Raw genomic sequence first — 19,102 nt, 5'->3', positions numbered from 1 at the left:
TTTACTTGATAAATTATTAAGATTATAAAATTATTAATTATAATATGCAAGGTAATATATTTAAATAATAATAATTACCTATTGAATTAGTAATATCTTCTAAATTTATTGTATTTCTATACCCTTAAGGATCTTAACCGTTAAATCTTTATCAAACCAATTAATAAATAATTAACTCTATGGTATGAAAAAAGTATTTTTTTTATATTAAATTTAAAGCTATTCATTAGATATAAATTATAGGCGATTAAATAAGCTTAATAACACATCTACAATAATACTGATTAGATGATCGATGCATTTTTTTATTATATATTTGTCATCTAAAATCCGATTAGTATTATTTTAAATATATTTAAAAAATTTATTCAATTCTTTGTATTTTTATCTTTAATCTTCAATTTTTGTTTTCTTTTGATTTGGCCAAATATAATGGCAAAAATAAGAGCTTAAATTTCGGTATAACAGTGACACAAATGTAAATATAAGCAATGAAGTGAATTTAGGCGTTTTAAATATAAATTCCCCTTTATTATATTTGTTATGATGAGGTATCTTGATAATTTGAGTGGTTTCGTTAATCCAACTAAAACTCTTAAAAAAAGAAAGAAGAAAAAAACTAAAATTCTAACCGTTTCAATTTAGTAATAAATAAAAGAGTTGGTTTGATATTAAAAATTATATAGGATGTAAAGTGAAAATTCGACTGGTTTTTAGTCGGTTCAATATGAGACGGTGGGATACATCAGGCTCGACTCAAACGTTTGCCATCCCGGGACGATTCTTAGCTCTCTCGAAGCCTCTGTAAGACCCAACAGGCGGATAGATCCTCGCGTAGCTCCGTCGTCTGCATTCTCTTCAGCGATCTGAGCAAATTACCCGTAAATCCTAATCGTCTACGATTCGATCGGTAAAGGATTGCTCTCGGGTCTTTCTATCTCCCTTCTTCTTGCAATTGATCTCTTGTCGTGCTGCGTTTTTCTTCTCTATGCCGGTGATTTGATTGCTTTTTGGTTCACAGGGAGACATGGTGATTATCGAAGCGGAGCCACATGCTGTAGAGGTCGAAGTAGCGAAGAGTTCTTCCGAGTCGACGGCTCCAATGGAATCCGTGGCTCCAAGGGGGGAAGATCCCGAAAGCGATGAGGAATCCTTCGAAGATGCTCTTACCGATGAGCAGATGCGAGAGGTCTAGTCCTGTTGATATCTTCATATTCTAAAAAACTATTTTTGCAATCATAGTCGAAGCACTAGGAGTGATCTCCTTGAACTGTATTAATGCTAATTTGATAAGTTTGCTCTTCGAATGTTTGTTCTTATACTAGGAAAGTTACAGGGATTATTTGTTATAAAACTGTCACAAAATTCTAACCTAAAACTGTAATCTTTTCTCTAGTATCGATTTGCTTAGCATTTGGAACTTGCTGCCTGGCCGATTAAGATTCAAGTTTGTTGCGTAAAATTGATGAACCATGTAGTTCTCAAATCTAGTCTTGTCATTGTAATTTTCTTTAACTGCTCACAAGTTTTGAACTTTTTACGATGTCCTTAAACCTTATTCTGTATTGGTCTTATTGTCAGACATGCTTTGAATAAGTATTGAGCTTCCATTGATTTTTTTTTCTTTGGTTTTCTCTTTTTGTGGCAGAAAGCTTTAAATCAAGCAAATGATGCAAAGGCAGAAGGAAACAGGCTTTTCAGTGCTGGGGAATATGACGATGCATTATCACAATATGAACTTGCTTTACATATTGCTTCTGAAGTGGAATCGTCAGAAGAAATTCGTTCCATGTGCCATGCGAACCGAGCCATATGCTTCTCAAAGTTGGTACGTTCTCTTCTAACTTCCTATATGTATAGGAATAATCTATAGTATACTAGATTATTGCACTGGTTGTTATTACCATAAGTACAAAAAAGGTGTCCAATAGAAGTGGCTGAAGTTATTAGATGTATGACTATTTTTCTAGTAATCATCTACTGCTACTATAGTTCCATATTTTGTTTGATTTTAGTTTTTTTTTTTTCGTTCCTATCTATATGGTTCACATGAGACATATCACATAATCACAACACTCATTGCGGCTCATTATGGCCTTTGATCAATATGACTATATTGTCTGGTATTGACCTTGTCATTTCTCCCTAGTTTCTGATTAGCCACACATCTGTTACAGATTGACTCAAGTGACTGTCAGCTTAACCCTCAATTTATCTTGAAGAATAATGCACTGTTTAGTCATTTCAAATTCTCTTTACTTTATTCTACCAATTGAGTAAAAAACATCACTCAACTCCATTCTCCCTTCTGCACATAGTAATATAATCAAACAAATTATTTATGCTCTGTGTACCGAAATCTTCTGGTCTCAAGAAGTGTGTATGTTGTTAGTCTTGCAGCATATTCCAAGATAATGGTGCATTGTTATTAAATTCGTGTAAAGTTTCTCTCATCTTTATCTCAGTTCACTTGCATAGGTAAGGTTGACAAACATGTCATAGTTTCCTTGCTAGAGGATAAGATGTTTTAGCCTGGATTAGGCATTCTTGTACATATAAAGTCTTAATGTTCAATATATATGCATTACTAAATTATGTAGAAGCAGGATTGTTCAACAAAAAGACAACATGAATGATAGAGTTCAAAGGATTACCAGATCTCATCTGCTGTACAGTATGTTGTATGCCTCTGGGAAGAGAGGGATGAATTTGCTTAAGATATTATGCTTGGATAATTTATGGTGAGATTATTTATACATTTATTATCCTTTTCTTACAAACTTTTTCAGGGAAAATATGATGAGACAATTAAGGAATGCACAAAAGCATTGGAGTTAAATCCTTCATATTCAAAAGCACTGTTTAGAAGGGGAGAAGCGCATGAAAAGCTTGAACATTTTGAAGAAGCTATTGCTGGTGAGTTTTGGATTCCCAATTCTTCAATTATCGTCATTTGCTATGATTTATTTCTTTCAAATATCTCATTTCCTGAAGTACCTCAGGATTGTTGTGCTATTTCATATGTTTTTGATACTTGCTGTCAAATTTTCCTTGCAGACATGAAGAAAATTATTGAGTTGGATCCTTCTAATGACCACGCTAGAAGATCATTGCTCCGTCTTGAGCCATTAGCAGCTGAAAAGCGAGAAAAGATGAAAGAAGAGATGATTGGTAATCTCCTAGCCTATTTCTCTCCTTTTTATTATTTAAGAATTGTCACATACTTTTTGGAAGATATAACTGTAGGTTATCTATGCCTATCCGGTTCTTTTGTTAATGACAATCACTTGTGATGGTTTATATTCTCAATATAAAGAGGGTGATTGCTTAGTCAGGACTGTTTGTTCATTTTGAATAATTGGTGAAAAATAAGATCCACGATGCAGTGCACATGTGATGTTTTATTTTTCAAGATATGTACTGCATTTTGCCAAATTTTATCATGTTTATTGTTACCTCTTCCCCCTTAGTTATTTTAGCGCTTCTTCTTCACTTGTTATTTATGAAAAATATCTGTGTTCCAAATAAATTAGTTTTCTTCATTATACCAGATGCTTTTCAATTATAGAGACCTCTGGACTGCTTCCATTGGTTTCATTTTTCTTCCATTGTACTGCTTTGGGAGGATGGAAATATTTTTTGTTTCAATTTCACATGTAAACTACTAGTGTAGCTGTACACTCTTATTGTTGATGGCCTAAAGTGGATAGCTTCATTTAATTTGTTTACAGGAAAGCTAAAAGAGATGGGAAATTCAGTGTTGGGACGTTTTGGAATGAGTATTGACAACTTCAAAGCTGTTAAAGATCCAAACACAGGCTCGTACTCTATCTCCTTTCAGCGCTAATAGCATGTTAGATATTGAGGAACAGGAGGAACTAAAGAAAGTATTATGTATATTAGTTGAATTATGAATTATACTTGGGCATTATTGCAGCTTTTGGGTTGTTTTTTTCTTTTTTGCCCTATGAAAGGAACTATTCCTTGTACTCTTACAAACGGTTTTAGTACAGTGACCTTTGCGAGGAGCAGATTATTTTGGGGGAAAAAATTTCAGCAGTTATCTTATAGAATTTAACCCCTAATTCTTGATTTTATCAATATCCTTCTCATGTTGGTTATTTCCACTACTGACGTTAATCTCATTTTCATATAATAGTCTCATTCTCTTCACCACAAAATCTAAGCTGAGAATGACTTGTGACAGACATTTTGTCTCTGTCACATCCTTTATGTATCTGTGTATCCAACGGTAAGTTTCTTACTTTGCCCTCAATTTCCTATTTGTTTACAATTGATCATTATTATGCCAAACACCGATGATAACTCTAAGTGGGGCTTTTACAATTTAACTAGAGTTATTTTTTTAATTGGTAAGATTGCTCATATATATATATATATATTTATAATCGATGCATATAAATAAAATATAATTAAATTATAATTTTTTTTTATCATTTATGAGCTTGAATGTTAGATATGAGTTGAACAAAATGTTAACCCTTTCTAGGTATAGAGACACTTATGTCCCACTAAGTCTTTTGCTACCTAATTTAGGCTTTAAGTCGTCATCGAACAGTTGTTTTGAACTCGATGTCGTCGAGGCATGCTTCAACCATCGCGTTGTTGAGCTGTTCTTCTAAACTAACCACGTTGAATCGAGCTAAGCTATTAAATTATCAAATAATTTATCGATAATATTATTTGGACTTGGAGTTAAATTCACAGCATCCTTGATCATGGAAAAGAAAAAGTTCCCTCAAATTCCTAGGTATAGAGACACTTATGTCCCACCAAGTCTTTTGCTACCTAATTTAGGCTTTAAGTCGTCACCGAACAGTTGTTCTGAACTCGATGTCGTCGAGGCATGCTCCAACCATCGCGTTGTTGAGCTGTTCCTCTAAGGTAACCACGTTGAATCGAGCTAAGCTATTAAATTATCAAATAATTTATTGATATAATAATTTATCGATACTTGGAGTTAAATTGCATCCTTGATCATGGGAAAGAAAAAGTTCCCTCAAATTCGATTAAACTCTTCGATTTGTTTGGCTTCATCCAATAGAGTTTTTGACTATTCTAAATAGTTCACGTGAGATAATTTTATTTAACATAAGTTACTTTCTTTACCAGCGATTTTGAATACGCTTCGGAAGAAAAGTATTTCTATACAAAAAAAATTGCTGAATGGTTCAGGATTTTAACTAAAGGGTTAGTTTCTATAGTAATCTTTTAAGTTGCTAAATGTACTAATAATTCCTCTGTTCGAAAGCGATTTTTCTTGAGTGACGCCAGGGTTAGAAATCACTTAGTTTTATAAATAAATTTATAACAATGGTTAAAATCTCTCATTTATATATATATATATGGAGTGCCGAGGAGTGGTGATGATTTTCCTTTACTTTTAAGATGAAATTTAAAGTACGGGAAAGTAAATATGTCTGCAAACTCGAGATAATGATCTCCGCGCAACCCGAAGTTGGTCGCGCGCATTACGAGCAAGCTCCTATCGGGCAAATCAAATCGCTTCCACTGCCAGCATTAATTTGTCAAGCACTTGTTAATGATGTCCTCTTTTCCTCTCTTCTCACCCACCTCTTCTTCCTCCTCCTCCTCCTCCTCCTCCTCCTCTTCCTCCATGGCATTGGAGTCGTGGATGGCGGCGATGGCGAGAGAAGAGCTACAAAAGCTAGAAAGCCAGCATCCAAATCGTTTCGACTATCTCAAACTGGAGCTCAAATCGCTCATCTCTGCACCCGAATGGGATTCTCTCTTCTATTCCGAGGAACCCACGTCTCTCCCTCCCACTTCCTCCGCCACCACCCAAGGTATGCGTTTTATCTACTTGTCTTTCGTATATATGTACGTTATATTGCCACGCATCATCTCGTGAGCTTATACTGGAATCTCTCTTGTAGTGTCTTCAAATCGGAAGAGGAAGTTTGATGGTCGTGGTGACGAGCAATCAAAGAGGGAATGGTGTTTGGGTGGGTCGAAAGATAGGGTGGAGATGGTGATCGAGCGGGCGGAGGCATGCTTGAAGAGGATTCGACAAGTGAAACAGAGCTTCTTCGCCTTGGCCAACTAGAGACTATCCGATTCGAGAACACCAGCGGCTCTACGTTGCTTTAATTCATGCATGTCATAAGAGATAATGGATGTTGTTGCTCATTCGATTTTTCCCATTTTGGAGCAACAGTAGTAGCCACTCTCTAGCTCAGTCGCTAAATCCTCCTCTTTATCATACAAGTCATGGATTTGGTGATCTTTTTTCCCAGAGTGTGATATATATACATATGTACACGCTTTGGTTTTATTGTGGATGGCAATATGAGAGACAGTGATATGCCCTACCTAAATCGCTAAGTTTGAATGCACAAGTAATTAGAGATATGTTGTTTTATTTGTTAGAAGGCTAACTCTTGATATCGAGATAAAAGAGATTTGGTCCTGGCTTATAGGAGTGAGAATTGATAAGCACCTCAATGTGCAAGGTTGATTGATGAATAGCGAGGGTAAAACAAGTATCTCTTGTGTATCTATTGTGCAATTGATTCAAATTTATATCCTCTAATGGCTTGATTGATTTAAAACTTATACTACACTAAAAGAGATTAATTTTCAAAAATCTACATTTCGAACATGCGAGCATCCAAGCCCTATTGGCCGTCAATCTGGTGGGACCCTTCTGTTCCTATGGTCACGATATAGTCCTTTTCTCAAAATGGTGCCGAACTTAAATAGGTCGGCGGGGAGAGACACGAGAGGCCGAGACGAATACCAAGCCTCTTTTCCTACGCCCTCGTCTCCCTCCTCTCCTGGGGCTGGGCCGCTGGGGACGAGGCACTCGAAAGGATGGTTTGGGGATTACTTCCTATCGACTCGCTTCGTGGTAAGATTTCCCAATCTTTTTTGTTTTTCTACATTTCGCGCAAATCCTGCGGAGGCTATCGCTTTGTCCTATTATTTTGCTCGTGATCCATGTTGAATACCAAGTTTTCTCTTTCTTTTGGATCAAATTGCAGGAGCTCAGAAGTACTACATCTTCTCGGCGGGAACCTACAGAGTTGGTCGAAAAGGTTGCTCCTTTCTCAGTTTCTTCATTGTAAATTCTGACAACTCGTGTTTTTGGTTTAAAGGTTTAGTAATTCGCGTTTCTTTTTGTAGATTGCGATGTTGTTGTTCAGACGGACACTTCGATATCACGAGTTCATGCGGAGATCATTGTTGACGAGATGGTTTCTTGGGATCCTTCACGTACTGAGTCTATGGATTTCCATTCAAATGTTCGTATCGTAGACCGTTCCAAATATGGAACATCTATTAACAAAGAATCGGGGGCAGAGGGTTCTCGTATGCGCAAAGATCAAGAAGTGGTGCTCAAACATGGGAACTTGGTAACCTTTGGAACGGGTAATGCAACCTTCAGGTGATCGATAGATTTAAGTATGACCAGTCACCATCTAGTGTTGCATCTTTAGTAACTGTCTGTTGCGTATTTTGTATCGAAAATTTAATCAGCCACAATTTTTTGACAGGTGGTCTTTTGTTCCCATCATTACCTTTCTTAATGGCAGAAGGCCCAGTCGAGTTGATCCTTCACTACAAGCTATCATGATATCTATTGGTCGGTGGTGTTATATCCTGTTTATTCTTCTTCTGCCAATCATTTATATTTGGTTCTCTTATTATTTTTTTTCCTGTGATTACTGATATATAATTTTTAAGCTTGTCAGTTGTATCTTATCATGCAGTCTTTGTTTTACTTGTTTCATAACAAGGTATCCTTCTGATTCAGTCTTAGATATTCTTAAATAACAAATACTTGTCTCATTGTTGGTATCTTTTATTGGAGTGCGGATTAATCTGACTCCATGATAATCTTGCATAACTCAATTGCTTCTGCTCTTATGCTCACTTAATCCCGCTCATTGTTATGTTAGATTGGCCATAATATTACTAGGAGATAAAGCCCTGTTAGGCAATGGAAGAGCCCCCTCATTATCCAGAATTTCATGTAGGAAGAACCTGGATCTACCTTTTTTTTTTCACTTCCCAACTATTACTGTAGTCTTCAAGGCTGACTGGTAGAATGCTTTCTCTGTTGTTGGTGTACTTTTTGTATGCTGATCTTGCATTCTGCTGATAATTTATAACTTTATTTTGTAGGTGCATATACTACTCGTAAGTGGAGTCATGATTGTACACATGTTCTTGTTGATGAATCTTCTCCAGTGACGCTTGAGCTTATTGAAGCAGTTTTAGCTAGAAAACAGATTGTTTCTAAGGACTGGTTTAAGGTAATTCCTAGTATTTCTTTTTGAGTATTTCTGTTTTGATTTAGAAACTAGTTAATATGCACACATCTTTGACTATGATGATCTTATTACATATAACCTTCCTTGCATTAGTTTGCAAGGAAGGTTATATGTAACAATCTGTTCTGGAACTTGGAAATGGAGTGTAAAGTAATCACTTTGGATAATTCAAACTTCATTTAAAAAATATATTTTCTTGTGTAAGACTTCATAGTTTTTGGGTCCACATGTGATTTCATTATTATTACTATTATTATTTTGCAGGTGCTCGCCGAACAAAACATTCGCACAGAATTTCCATCTTGTGCTCCGTAAGTGCCAACTTTATCTTTCTCAGTAAGCAAAAAGAAAACTCCATCCTCATTCATACATCAACTGTGAATAGTAAAGTTACTTGTGATTCTGTTTTCACAGCTATGTTCCAAACTTGTCTCTAGATGGGACAGATGTAAAATCTGTGGATGCTGAACTTCGTGAAAGTTGCCTAGTTGGCTACACATTTATCTTGGGATCAGCACATAAGGTTGTTTTCTTCTTTCCTTTTTCAAGATGAAAGTGGAGATTGTTCATTCTTCTTTTTTATGACGCCATTCCATTGCAGTATAAATTTGGAGAGAAGCTTAATTCCTTACTGGAGGTATCAGGAGCAAAGTTTCTTCAGGTTGAGGAATACTGTTCAAATAGCCAGGTTAGAATCACCATTTCCCTTTTCCCTTTTTCCTTTTTCCTATCAAGAAAGAGGAAGACTGCTTCTTTCTTTAGTAATTGGTGGATTTCTCAGAAAGAGAAATTTGAGATTATTTTTTGTGTTCTCTCTCATTGTAGTTATTCACACCTTCGCCATTTTCTTTAGTATATCTAGAAGCGAAAATAAAATAAACTTCAGAAGATGTATTAGGTTCCTCTTTTACAAAAAGAAGGCATCCATGTGCTTGTAGGTCTTGCCTATATGGGACTGAGAGGAAAGATCGCCTTGCATTTTACTTATCGGTTTCTAATGGCTCTTTGCAGATAGTTTGCATTATTTTTATAAACTATCTTCTATCTCCTGTTTACTAAAATGCCAGACTCCGGGAGATGGAGATGACAAGCAATTAGTTCTCGTTGTTCCTGCAAAATCGATGATGGAGTTCAATCACTTGCGTGAGCTATCTTCTTTGCCCAAAGTTACGGACTTGAAGTTGGTTGCTGCTATACTGTCTGGACGTTTGGAGGCAGCTGTCATTGAACCTCCTTCTTGTAAGTACACTGGAGCATTACTGCTTGTGAAACCTACTAAAGTATAGTATGTAATGCTGTTGTTTGAACAAGCTTATATATACTTGGAAATATAATCTTTGAGTATTTGAGGAACTGCCTTTTGCAATCAATACAATAGTACTCGGAAAATCTGATTTTATGTTCACACTACACATTTGTTCTCACAAATGTGTTGTCTTATTGGATGCATATGTACCTAGTTATTTTACCTCCTCTGCTTGTATGCATATACACATATTTAGTGCAGGTACAAAGGAGATATTACTGTACCTTTTCTGATAAATGTAAATGCAAGAATTTCCATTGTGTTGCCCTTTTCCTTTGTGAAGTGTACCGTGAAATAATTTGACAGTAATGTAGAGTTTTTTTTTTCAATATTCCGCCTTTAGGAGTATCTTTCATTATTTGTCTATTTCTTTTATGAAGTGTTGTTTGTGAGTTTTCTTAGTAAGACTTTCAGCATTGAACTGAGGTCAAGTCACAATAAATTTAGTTTTACATAGGTCATATATCTTGGGTGATTTAATTTTGCTGTGGTATAATCCGGCATGTCTAGGAAACAACCTATTAATCTCTTTTCCAATTTCTTGCAGTCATTGTTTCGTCTTCACACTCCACTGATGAAACCATAGTAGCTGATTCTGATGTTGAGATTGATACTGCAACCTCTGATCGTGTTATTGCGGTTCCACCTCAACATGACATTAAATATGAAGATGAAGATAAAAATGATGAAAGATGGAAAGACAAAGAAGATGCGACAAGTCTTGAAGATAGAGAGAACAATGCTAATCTCTCCGGTGAGTCAGATAAGGAAAAGGTTTTCCAACCCAAGGATGAGGATGCTCAGGTTATAGAAAGAAATGACAAAATTGATGATTCCATTGCTGACAGACATGAAAATTCTGAGATTATATTTAGTCAAGACTTGATTGTTAGAAGTATGAAGACACCAGCTCCTGTTAGATCTGACACAAAAGAGGTTAATTTCAAGTGCTTTAGAAAGGTATATTGCTCTGCAGTGTACTTCATTCCATAGAAAACCTTTCCATAAATTTAGTTATCATTTCAGCTCAGATGCTTCAATTTGCAAACAAGTTAACTAGGTTTCTAATGACTAACAGAGAGAAACTGTTTCTGGCAATAGCTTCAAGGACCTCATTCCATTTTCAAAAGATCCATACAAGTAAGAATCAGATCATTTTCCGTTGCCACTCTTCTGGGCTCATCTAAATTTGAAGACTCTAAAGTTGGGCCACATTCTACAGGGAATCTGATTATGGAAGTAACGAATCATCAGAGTACATACGGGAGGAGAGGAAGCGGAAACAAATGGAAGCTATTGCGGAGGACCTGTTCAACAATGAAAAGGTTTCCATTAGTGCATCCTTAATAGGACCAAAAAGCTATCATTCACGCATCATCTGCTCTTTCTTTAATCTCCTATCTGAAAGCTGCTACCTAATGTTTCAGGCAAGGAAACGTGCATCTGCTGGTACTTCTATTCATGCTCTCCTTGCTAGTCGCTGACAAAATACCTGAAAGGTGTTTGCATTCCAACTGCTATCATTTTTCTTATGGCTAAAAAGCTAGAGAATATAAGCCATCAAAATGATCAAATTACAGTTTCAAGATTCACAAGGTCACATTCATGACCGTTCTAATCAAGTGTACCACAACTATCAGTAAGGTTGATGGCTCAGCATTATTGCTAGCAGAACCAGATGAAAATTTTGAAGCAATTCGAGGGCTATGCAAAGAATCCATGTGGGCTTCTATTTAATTAAGTAGAGATCAGTGTTATCGTTGTGAAAGAAAAATATTTGGACGTCATTTGGATGTCAATGTAAATGATTTATAAGAGTATGCCTTGATCAACGTTTCTGTAAGATATTTTTTGTGTGGTAGTGCTGTCTTGTCTTTACTCTTTTTAGTTGCCCACTTTGTATCCAGTGTTGCAGATTAGTTGTTACATTTCTTCGGATCGAGTTGATAACCAAGGGTGAAAAAAGTCTAATTAATCTTAACTAATATTTGCCGTTGTTTATTAATATGATGGTTAGATTACAGTCAAGTGCTTAGCATTTATTTCTACTTTGGGAAGAACAAGAGCTTAGAAGTTATTATCCTCGCCATTTGTACTATTGACCAATATGAGAGTAACTCATCGATTATATATATATAATTGGTGATGATTTTCCTTTCCTTTTAGGATGAAATTGGAAGTATGGAAAAGTAAATATGCCTACAAACTCGAGCCAATGATCTCCGGAACCCGAAGTTGGTCGCGCGCATTACGAGCAAACTCCTTTGGGGCAAATCAAATCGCTTCCACTACCAGCATTAATTTGTCAAGCACTGATTAATAATGTCCTATTTTCCTCTGTTCTCACCCACCAATTCCGCTCCTCCTCCATGTCGTTGGGAGTCGGGGATGGTGGCAATGGCGAGAGAAGAGCTACAAAAGCTTGAAACCCAGCGTCCAAATCGTTTCGACTATCTCAAGCTGGAGCTCAAATCGCTCGTCTCTGCACCCCAATGGGATTCTCCTCTTCGACTTCCGAGGAACCCATTATAATATTGGTAGAGCGCTCGTCGGTAAGACTTTAAAGCTCCTCCTGTTTTACTGTTTGTCATTGGTATAACTAAGAAAGCTACGGCTTAGTGGGCTTCATGCACAAATAGAGCCCTATATGGAGAGATAGCCCACCCAATACATTAATTACTACCAGAGGGGCAAATCCGTCATAAGAAAGAAGTCGGCCTTCTCGGCAATGGTCCGTCTTCTCTCTCAGCCTTCTCCAACACTAGTTCGCACTCACTCCGCCGCTTTCACACCTCTTCCCTTCTCCCTCAATCTCCGCTAGTGGCGGCTCTCTCGAGCACCCCTGATTTGTTTTTTTTTTCATTGTTAGCTAATCCATTCTCGCGCCCATTCCAAAGTCCAATCTTATTCTGTTCCTATCCACAGTATGCATCTACGAGCACTCAGAATGACCACTTTATTCTCCGTCCCCAGGAAATTCCATTGTAATCCCAATCTCCACTACATTTCCTCTCCATTCGACTCTTCGCTGTCTATGAACCGCCACGCCCACCAACTATTCGACGTTTTCTCCAAGCCATCCCACCTCCGAGACAACGAAGAGCTCCGCCACCTCGGTCGTTGCCTAACCCCCGAAACCGTTGAGACAGTCTTAAAGGGCTTGAGATCATGGAGGGTTGCCCACGAATTCTTCCGCTGGGCCTCATGGCAGCCCGGGTTCCACCACAGCTGCTATACCTACAATGCAATGGCCCAAATCCTCTCACGGACCCGCCAGATTGCCCACCTCAAGAATCTGGCTTCGGAGGTGGTGTCCCGCCGCTGTCCAATGACCCCGGGTGCGTTGGGGTTCTTGATCAGGTGCCTCGGCAGTCTTAATTTGGTCGAAGAGGCTGAGTTCGTGTTTGATCATGCTGGGGAAATGAACTGCATCCCAAATTCTTATACTTACAATTGCCTGCTTGAGGTTCTGGGTAAGGCAGGACAGGTAGAATCGGTGGAGACGAGGTTTCAGGAGATGGTGGCAGAGTCTAGAAGGGAGCCTGATAAGTATACGTTGACGGCAGTCTTGCAATGCTACTGCAATCGCGGTATGTTGGAGGATGTATTGCAAACAATTAATAGGATGAACGAGAGAGGGTGGGTGGACGAGCATGTTATGACCATTCTTGTCGTCGCATTCTGCAAGTGGGGGAAGGCTGAAAGTGCTTGCGAGTTGATTGAGAGAATGATGGATCTTAGAATGAGACCTAGTGGGAAGACACTTATTCGATTAGTTAATGGGTTTGCTAGTCAGGGGAGAGTGGTTAAGGCAGTAGAGATGTTTGATAAGATGAAAGATTCAGGCTTTGTTGGAGATTTGATGCTTTACAGTGCTTTGATTGAAAGGCTATTTGAGGAGAACGAGTCCAAGCTGGCTTTGGATTTGTATTTGGAAATGAAGGAGAATAATATCTCTCCAAATGTTCCGTTGCTTAGGACGATGATCTCTGCATTCTGTAGAGAAAAGGACTTCGCAGGTGTGAGCCAATTGCTTGATGAAAACAGAGAGAAGTTGAATTCTGGTGAGCTGGTCACTCTTTATAATGCCATCTTGGATGGGCTTATTAATCAAGGTGACATAGATAGAGCATACAACCTATTAAGTGTGATGATTGAACCTGTAGATTCAGAAGTCTCTGAAGTGGCTTTTGATGAGCAAGAAACAAGGGAAAATGAAGATACATGGAAAAAGTTAGTTAATATGAGTAGAGCTGTTACCCCAGATTCAGATTCTTTTAATATTGTCATTTGTGGTTTATGTACGACCAAGAAGCTGGATATGGCATTAGGTCTTCTAAATTGTATGGTCAGACTAGGTTGTAGAGGGAAGCTTTTGATGCATAATAACTTGATCCACGAGCTGTGCAATGTGGATAGACTGGATGATGCTTATGAGCTTTTTAGCAGAATGAAGGGCCTTGGTTTGTTGCCCACTGAGTTTACATACAACTCGATATTTTATGGTCTTTGCAGAAAGATTGATTCAGTAACTTCCCTTGACTTACTAAGGGAGATGCGAATTGAAGGGCATGTACCATGGATAAAACACTGTACCATGATGGTGCAGCAGCTCTGCAGGACCGGTGAAGTGGCCAAAGCTTCAGGTTTTTTAAGTGACATGCTTAAAATTGGTTTTCTTCCTGACATGGTTGCTTATTCTGCTGCTATTGATGGAATGTGCAAGAATGGAGAAGTGGATAATGCTTTGGCACTCTTTCGAGACCTGTCATCAAGTTATTTTCTTCCTGATGTGGTTGCCCATAATATCTTGATTAATGGATTTTGTAAGTCTGGTAGGTTGACTGAAGCACAAGATATATTTGAAGAGATATTAGAGAAAGGACTGATTCCGTCTGTTGTTACCTACAATCTGATGATTGATGGCTGGTGCAAGGCTGACAAGATTGAAAAGGCACTAGCTTACTTTAAGAAAATGACAAATGAAGAAAGGCCACCTACTGTCATCACTTACACGAGCTTAATTCATGGCTTATGCAGTGCTGGAAGAGCTGAAGATGCTCTTGTCTTGTGGAGGGAAATGAGGGATAATGGTTGTGCACCAAATGAGATATCTTACACAGCTCTGATCCATGGTCTGTGCAAGTGTTCCATGGCAGACCTTGCATTGGTTTATTACCATGAGATGACAGATAAAGGGATTGAGCTAGATATGTTTGTTCAGTTGTTGCTAATAAATTCTTTGATTTTGAAAGGAAATACAGCCGAAGCTTTTGAGCGTTTGAAAGAGGCAGCTCAAAATAAAAACTACCATTCTGCTGATCCTAAAATGTACCAACTAATGAAGAAAGCAGTTCGCAAATTGTATGAAGATGAATATACTTCTTTTGATACCAGGATACTCATTGAAAGAGGCTGCTTGCCAATGATTCATAGTATCCATGACATTATGGAGGATATGAGGAAATGACATATACTGTTAGAATGAAAATGGAATCCTTTCAAGGCTTTTGTACTAAAGTAAGTTGCCTTATGAACATGGACTAGAATTGTCTGCTTGCCTGTTGCTCCCATATGCACATTGTTTGAAGGTGACTTCTTTTGCAGGAGCCTATCAGCCTCAAGGCACTGTTTCTGCTTAGAGCAAATACTTTTCTGCCCTCAGCAAAGGTACTTTTAAAGGAAAATTAGGAATTACTTTCTTCATCTTCATATATCAGCAGTTAGACGTATAATCATTTGTGTTGCGTGTTGGGCAGTTAATTGTTTTGGTAGAGTAAGTGGGCATGGTGTTCCTATTATTGAAAAGTCAAACCTAATGCAATTGCTTGATGGAAGTACTGAGACATGATAATCATATAGGTAATTATCTTGCAAAGTAATTTGCAAACTCCATGGGGGCATAATTGGAGTCTCAATTCTCTCTCAAGTCACTGATATTATTGGATCAAGTGGCTGATATCTAATACGGAGACTTCTAACTCACAAAAGGATGTTCAAAGCAGCTTGGTGATTCTTCAGCACCTATTCTGTAGCTCTGCAAGCTTTTGCTAAAAGTGTAAAATGCAAATTCCTTCTGCTAGGAATTGAGCTTGTCAAATGTAGCTGTAGATCTGTGCGCATTCTTGTTGTTCATGTACATACTATTATACTATAACTTCTATTTCCTATCACCTTTTTTTTAAGATTTGACAACTAGACCTGGATTAACAAAGAGAGTATTATGTTTCTTAGTTTCTTCATTGTAATTTCCAACAAATAGTGTTTTTGGTCTAAAGGTCTAGTAATTCACATTTCCTTTTGTAGATTGCGACATTGTTGTTCAAACGGACACTTTGATATCACTGAGTTGATGCGGTATCATTGTTGACAAGATGGTTTCTTGGGATCCTTCACGTACTGAGTCTGTGGATTTCCCTTCAAATGTTCGTCGTAGACTGTTCCAAATATTGAACATCTATTAACAAAGAATCGGGGGCAGAGAGTTCTCATATGCGCAAAGATCAAGAAGTGGTGCTCAAAGATGGGTCCTCAGTGACCTTTGGAATGGGTAATGAAACCTTCAGGTGATTGATAGATTTAACTATGACCAATCACCATCTAGTGTTGCATTTTTAGTAACTGTCCGTTGTGTACTTTGTCTCGAAAATTTAATCAGCCACAATATTTTTGACAGGTTGTTTTCTATTTCCGTCATGGCAAAAAGCCCAGTCGATTTGATCCTTCACTACAAGCTATCATGTCACTAATTGGTCGGTGGTGTTATATCCTGTATACTCTTCTTCTGCCAATCATTTATAATTAGTGCTCTTATTATTCTTTTCTCTGTGATTACTGATATACAATTTTTAAGCTTGTCAGTTATATCTTAGCATGCAGTCTTTTCTTACTTGCTTCATGACAAGGTGTTCTGATTCTGTGTCAGATATTCTTAAATGCTATATAGATGTATCATGTCTTGGTATCTTTTTATTGGAGTTTGGATTAATCTGACCTGCTTTCTTTTATGCTAATCTTGCAAAACTCAATTGCTTCTTCTCTTCTGCTTACTTAAAATCCAGCTTATTGTTATGTTAGATCGGTCATGCCCTTTCTTTGCAATGTAAGAGCCCCCTCATTTCCAGAATTTTTTGTAGGAAGAACCAGGATCTACCCTGTTTTTGACTCGCCAAATAATCTTTGCAATTTGGTCTTTGCTATTTGATAAGGTCAGATGTTGTCATCAATTATGGTATTTATGTATTCTTAAAGGCTAGCAGAATGCTTTCTCTGTTGTCCCGCTTCCTAATGTAGATGCAACTGGTATACTTCTGTAAGCTGTTCTTTCTTGCTGTTGATAATTTATAACACTTCTTCTTAGGTGCATATACTACTCATAAGTGGAGTAATGAATGTATACATGTTCTTGTTGATGAATCTTCTCCAGTGACGCTTGAGCTCATTGAAGCAGTTTTAGCTAGAAAACAGATTGTTTCTACAGAGTGTGTTTAGGTTTGGAGTGTTGTTTTGGTTTAGAAACTAATAAATATACTCACATCTTTGACATTGATGAGCTTATTACATATAACCTTCCTTGCATTAGTTTGTAGCTTAAAATGTTTGTAATTGTCTTTTGAAACTTGGAAATGGAATCTAAGTTCAGCAAAGTGATCACTTTGGATAATCCAAATTTTATTTGAAATATATATATATATATATTTTTTATGTAAGACTTCATAATTTTTGGGTCCACATGTGATTTCATAATTATTATTTTTTTTTGCGTGCTTGCTGAAAAACATACACAGAAACTCCATCTTGTGCTCCTTAAGTTCCAATCCTGTTTAAAATTATATTCAACATTTCTTGTGAACTTCTAGTGGCAACTTTTATCTTTCTCAGTAAGCAGAGAGAAAACTCCATCGTCATTCATTTATCAACCTTGAATAGTAAAGCTACTAGTGATTCTTTTTTTCACAGCTATGTTCCAAACTTGCCTCTAGATGGGACAGATGTAAATTCTGCGGATGCTGAACTTTGTGAAAGTTGCCTAGTTGGCTACACATTTATCCTGGGATCAGCACGTAAGGTTGTTTCTTGTTGCCTAGTTTTTACAAGGGTCGCATATCTTTGGTGATCTGAGTTTCCTGTGGTATAATCTGGCATGTCTAGAAAAATTAATCTATTAATCTCTTTTCCATTTTCTTGCAGTCATTGTTTTGTCTTTGCACTCCAGTGATGAGACCATAGTAACTGATTCTGATGTTGAGATTGGTACTGCAACCTCTGCTCTGTGTTATTGCTGTTCCACCTCAATATGACATTTAATATGAATATGAAGATAAAAATGCTGAAAGATGGAAAGACAAAGAAGATGCTGTAAGTCTTGAAGAAAGAGAGAGTCAGATAAAGAAAAGGTTTTCCGAACCAAGGTTCAGGATGCTCAGGTTATAGAAAGGAAGGACAAAATTGATGATTCCATTGCTGACAGACATGAAAACTCAGATTATATTTAGTCAAGACTTGATTGTTAAAACTATCAAGAACACCAGCTCCTGTTAGATCTGATAATTTCAAGTGCTTTAGAAAGGTAAATTGCTCTGTAGTGTACTACATACCATTGAAAACCTTTCCATAAATCTAGTGATCATTTCAGCTCAGATGCTTCAATTTGCAAACTATTTAGTTGGGTTTCTAATGACTTACAGAGAGTAAGTGTCTGGCAATGGTTTCAAGATCCTCATTCCATTTTCAAAAGATCCATGAGTAAGAACCAGATCATTTTCCCTCTTGCCACTCTCCTGGGCTCATCTAAATTTGAAGACTCTAAAGTTGGGCCACATTCATTAGGGAAGTAATGAATGAGTACACACGGCAGGAGGGGAAGCGCAAACAAATGGAAGCTCTTGCGGAGGACCTGTTCAACAATGAAAAGGGATCCATTAGTCCGTCCTTTCTGAATGCTGCTATCTAATGTTGCAGGCAAGGAAACGTGCATCTGCTGGTACTTCTGTTCTAGCTCTCCTTGCTAATCACTGACAAAATACCCGAAAAGTGTCTGCATTCCAACTTCTGTCAATTTTATTTATGGGTAAAAATTTAGATAACATCTGCCATCAAACTACAGTTTCAAGAGTCGCAAGGTCACATTCATGACCATTCTAACGAGGTGCACCACAACTATCAGTAAGGTTGATGGCTCAGCATTATTGCTCGCAGAACCAGGTGAAATTTTTTGAAGCAATTCGAGGGGTATGCAAAGAATCCATGTAGACCTCTATTTAATTTGGTAGAGATCAGTGTTATCGTTGTCAAAGAAGAATATTTTCACGGCATCTGGATGTCAATGTAAATGATTTATAAGAGTATGCCTTGATCGATCAACATTTTTGTAAGAATATTCTCCTCTCCTCGTTGAGGGTTTCCTCTGCTGCAGCCTGCAGGCGTCGTCTTCTTCCTCTATGCTTTCTTTTCCTTCTCCTGTTACCGTCGCTCCGCT

The 19,102-nt window shown here is 37.5% G+C and overlaps 4 protein-coding genes across 22 annotated transcripts; all 4 read left to right on the top strand.

Annotated features, from left to right (window-relative positions):
* The first annotated feature begins 743 nt into the window (after positions 1–743).
* Positions 744–4,101, top strand: LOC140767237 (uncharacterized). Its single transcript, XM_073107078.1, has 6 exons — positions 744–910; positions 1,022–1,189; positions 1,649–1,828; positions 2,790–2,916; positions 3,058–3,171; positions 3,732–4,101. Exons 2-6 carry the CDS (start codon positions 1,028–1,030, stop codon positions 3,845–3,847), a joined length of 699 nt encoding a protein of 232 aa, XP_072963179.1. The 5' UTR covers positions 744–910; positions 1,022–1,027; the 3' UTR covers positions 3,848–4,101.
* Positions 4,102–4,238: 137 nt separating this feature from the next.
* On the top strand, positions 4,239–6,669 carry LOC140767238 (uncharacterized). The gene is made up of 2 exons (XM_073107079.1): positions 4,239–5,828; positions 5,919–6,669. Exons 1-2 carry the CDS (start codon positions 5,564–5,566, stop codon positions 6,086–6,088), a joined length of 435 nt encoding a protein of 144 aa, XP_072963180.1. The 5' UTR covers positions 4,239–5,563; the 3' UTR covers positions 6,089–6,669.
* An 83-nt stretch (positions 6,670–6,752) lies between these two features.
* LOC140767236 (nibrin homolog) lies at positions 6,753–11,511 on the top strand. The gene is made up of 13 exons (XM_073107077.1): positions 6,753–6,892; positions 7,026–7,079; positions 7,168–7,429; positions 7,539–7,627; positions 8,170–8,300; positions 8,583–8,629; positions 8,733–8,841; positions 8,920–9,006; positions 9,386–9,557; positions 10,172–10,584; positions 10,703–10,764; positions 10,847–10,949; positions 11,052–11,511. Exons 1-13 carry the CDS (start codon positions 6,856–6,858, stop codon positions 11,106–11,108), a joined length of 1,623 nt encoding a protein of 540 aa, XP_072963178.1. The 5' UTR covers positions 6,753–6,855; the 3' UTR covers positions 11,109–11,511.
* Positions 11,512–12,173: 662 nt separating this feature from the next.
* Positions 12,174–18,987, top strand: LOC140767072 (putative pentatricopeptide repeat-containing protein At5g08310, mitochondrial). 19 transcript variants are annotated; one of them, XM_073106850.1, is made up of 8 exons: positions 12,175–15,144; positions 15,232–15,294; positions 15,931–16,190; positions 16,301–16,376; positions 16,761–16,832; positions 17,584–17,692; positions 17,815–18,193; positions 18,312–18,987. In XM_073106850.1, exon 1 carries the CDS (start codon positions 12,551–12,553, stop codon positions 15,092–15,094), a length of 2,544 nt encoding a protein of 847 aa, XP_072962951.1. In that variant the 5' UTR covers positions 12,175–12,550; the 3' UTR covers positions 15,095–15,144; positions 15,232–15,294; positions 15,931–16,190; positions 16,301–16,376; positions 16,761–16,832; positions 17,584–17,692; positions 17,815–18,193; positions 18,312–18,987. The 19 variants fall into 19 exon arrangements, 18 of the variants coding, with proteins under 18 accessions (XP_072962939.1, XP_072962940.1, XP_072962951.1 ...); XM_073106847.1 differs by having other exon boundaries at positions 16,301–16,395; XM_073106838.1 differs by adding an exon at positions 15,487–15,633 and having other exon boundaries at positions 12,174–15,144; positions 16,301–17,692.
* Positions 18,988–19,102: the final 115 nt, after the last annotated feature.

The sequence above is a fragment of the Typha angustifolia genome, chromosome 9 (genome assembly GCF_048772165.1).
Source record: "Typha angustifolia cultivar Huaian chromosome 9, ASM4877216v1, whole genome shotgun sequence".
In the NCBI taxonomy this organism is placed as follows: Eukaryota; Viridiplantae; Streptophyta; class Magnoliopsida; order Poales; family Typhaceae; genus Typha; species Typha angustifolia.
Note: the sequence above shows the minus strand (reverse complement) of the source record. Positions and strands in the feature narration are given on the sequence as shown.

Bases quoted from the DNA above. Each gene is read 5' to 3' on its own strand.
- LOC140767237 (XM_073107078.1), top strand. From the start codon at position 1,028: ATGGTGATTATCGAAGCGGAGCCACATGCTGTAGAGGTCGAAGTAGCG. The intron at 1,190-1,648 runs GTCTAGTCCTGT...TTTTTGTGGCAG, and splicing joins CCGATGAGCAGATGCGAGAG to AAAGCTTTAAATCAAGCAAA. The intron at 2,917-3,057 runs GTGAGTTTTGGA...TTTTCCTTGCAG, and splicing joins TTTTGAAGAAGCTATTGCTG to ACATGAAGAAAATTATTGAG.
- LOC140767236 (XM_073107077.1), top strand. From the start codon at position 6,856: ATGGTTTGGGGATTACTTCCTATCGACTCGCTTCGTG. The intron at 8,301-8,582 runs GTAATTCCTAGT...ATTATTTTGCAG, and splicing joins TTTCTAAGGACTGGTTTAAG to GTGCTCGCCGAACAAAACAT. The intron at 9,558-10,171 runs GTAAGTACACTG...AATTTCTTGCAG, and splicing joins TGTCATTGAACCTCCTTCTT to TCATTGTTTCGTCTTCACAC.
- LOC140767238 (XM_073107079.1), top strand. From the start codon at position 5,564: ATGATGTCCTCTTTTCCTCTCTTCTCACCCACCTCTTCTTCCTCCTCC. The intron at 5,829-5,918 runs GTATGCGTTTTA...TCTCTCTTGTAG, and splicing joins TTCCTCCGCCACCACCCAAG to TGTCTTCAAATCGGAAGAGG.
- LOC140767072 (XM_073106838.1), top strand. From the start codon at position 12,551: ATGCATCTACGAGCACTCAGAATGACCACTTTATTCTCCGTCCCCAGG.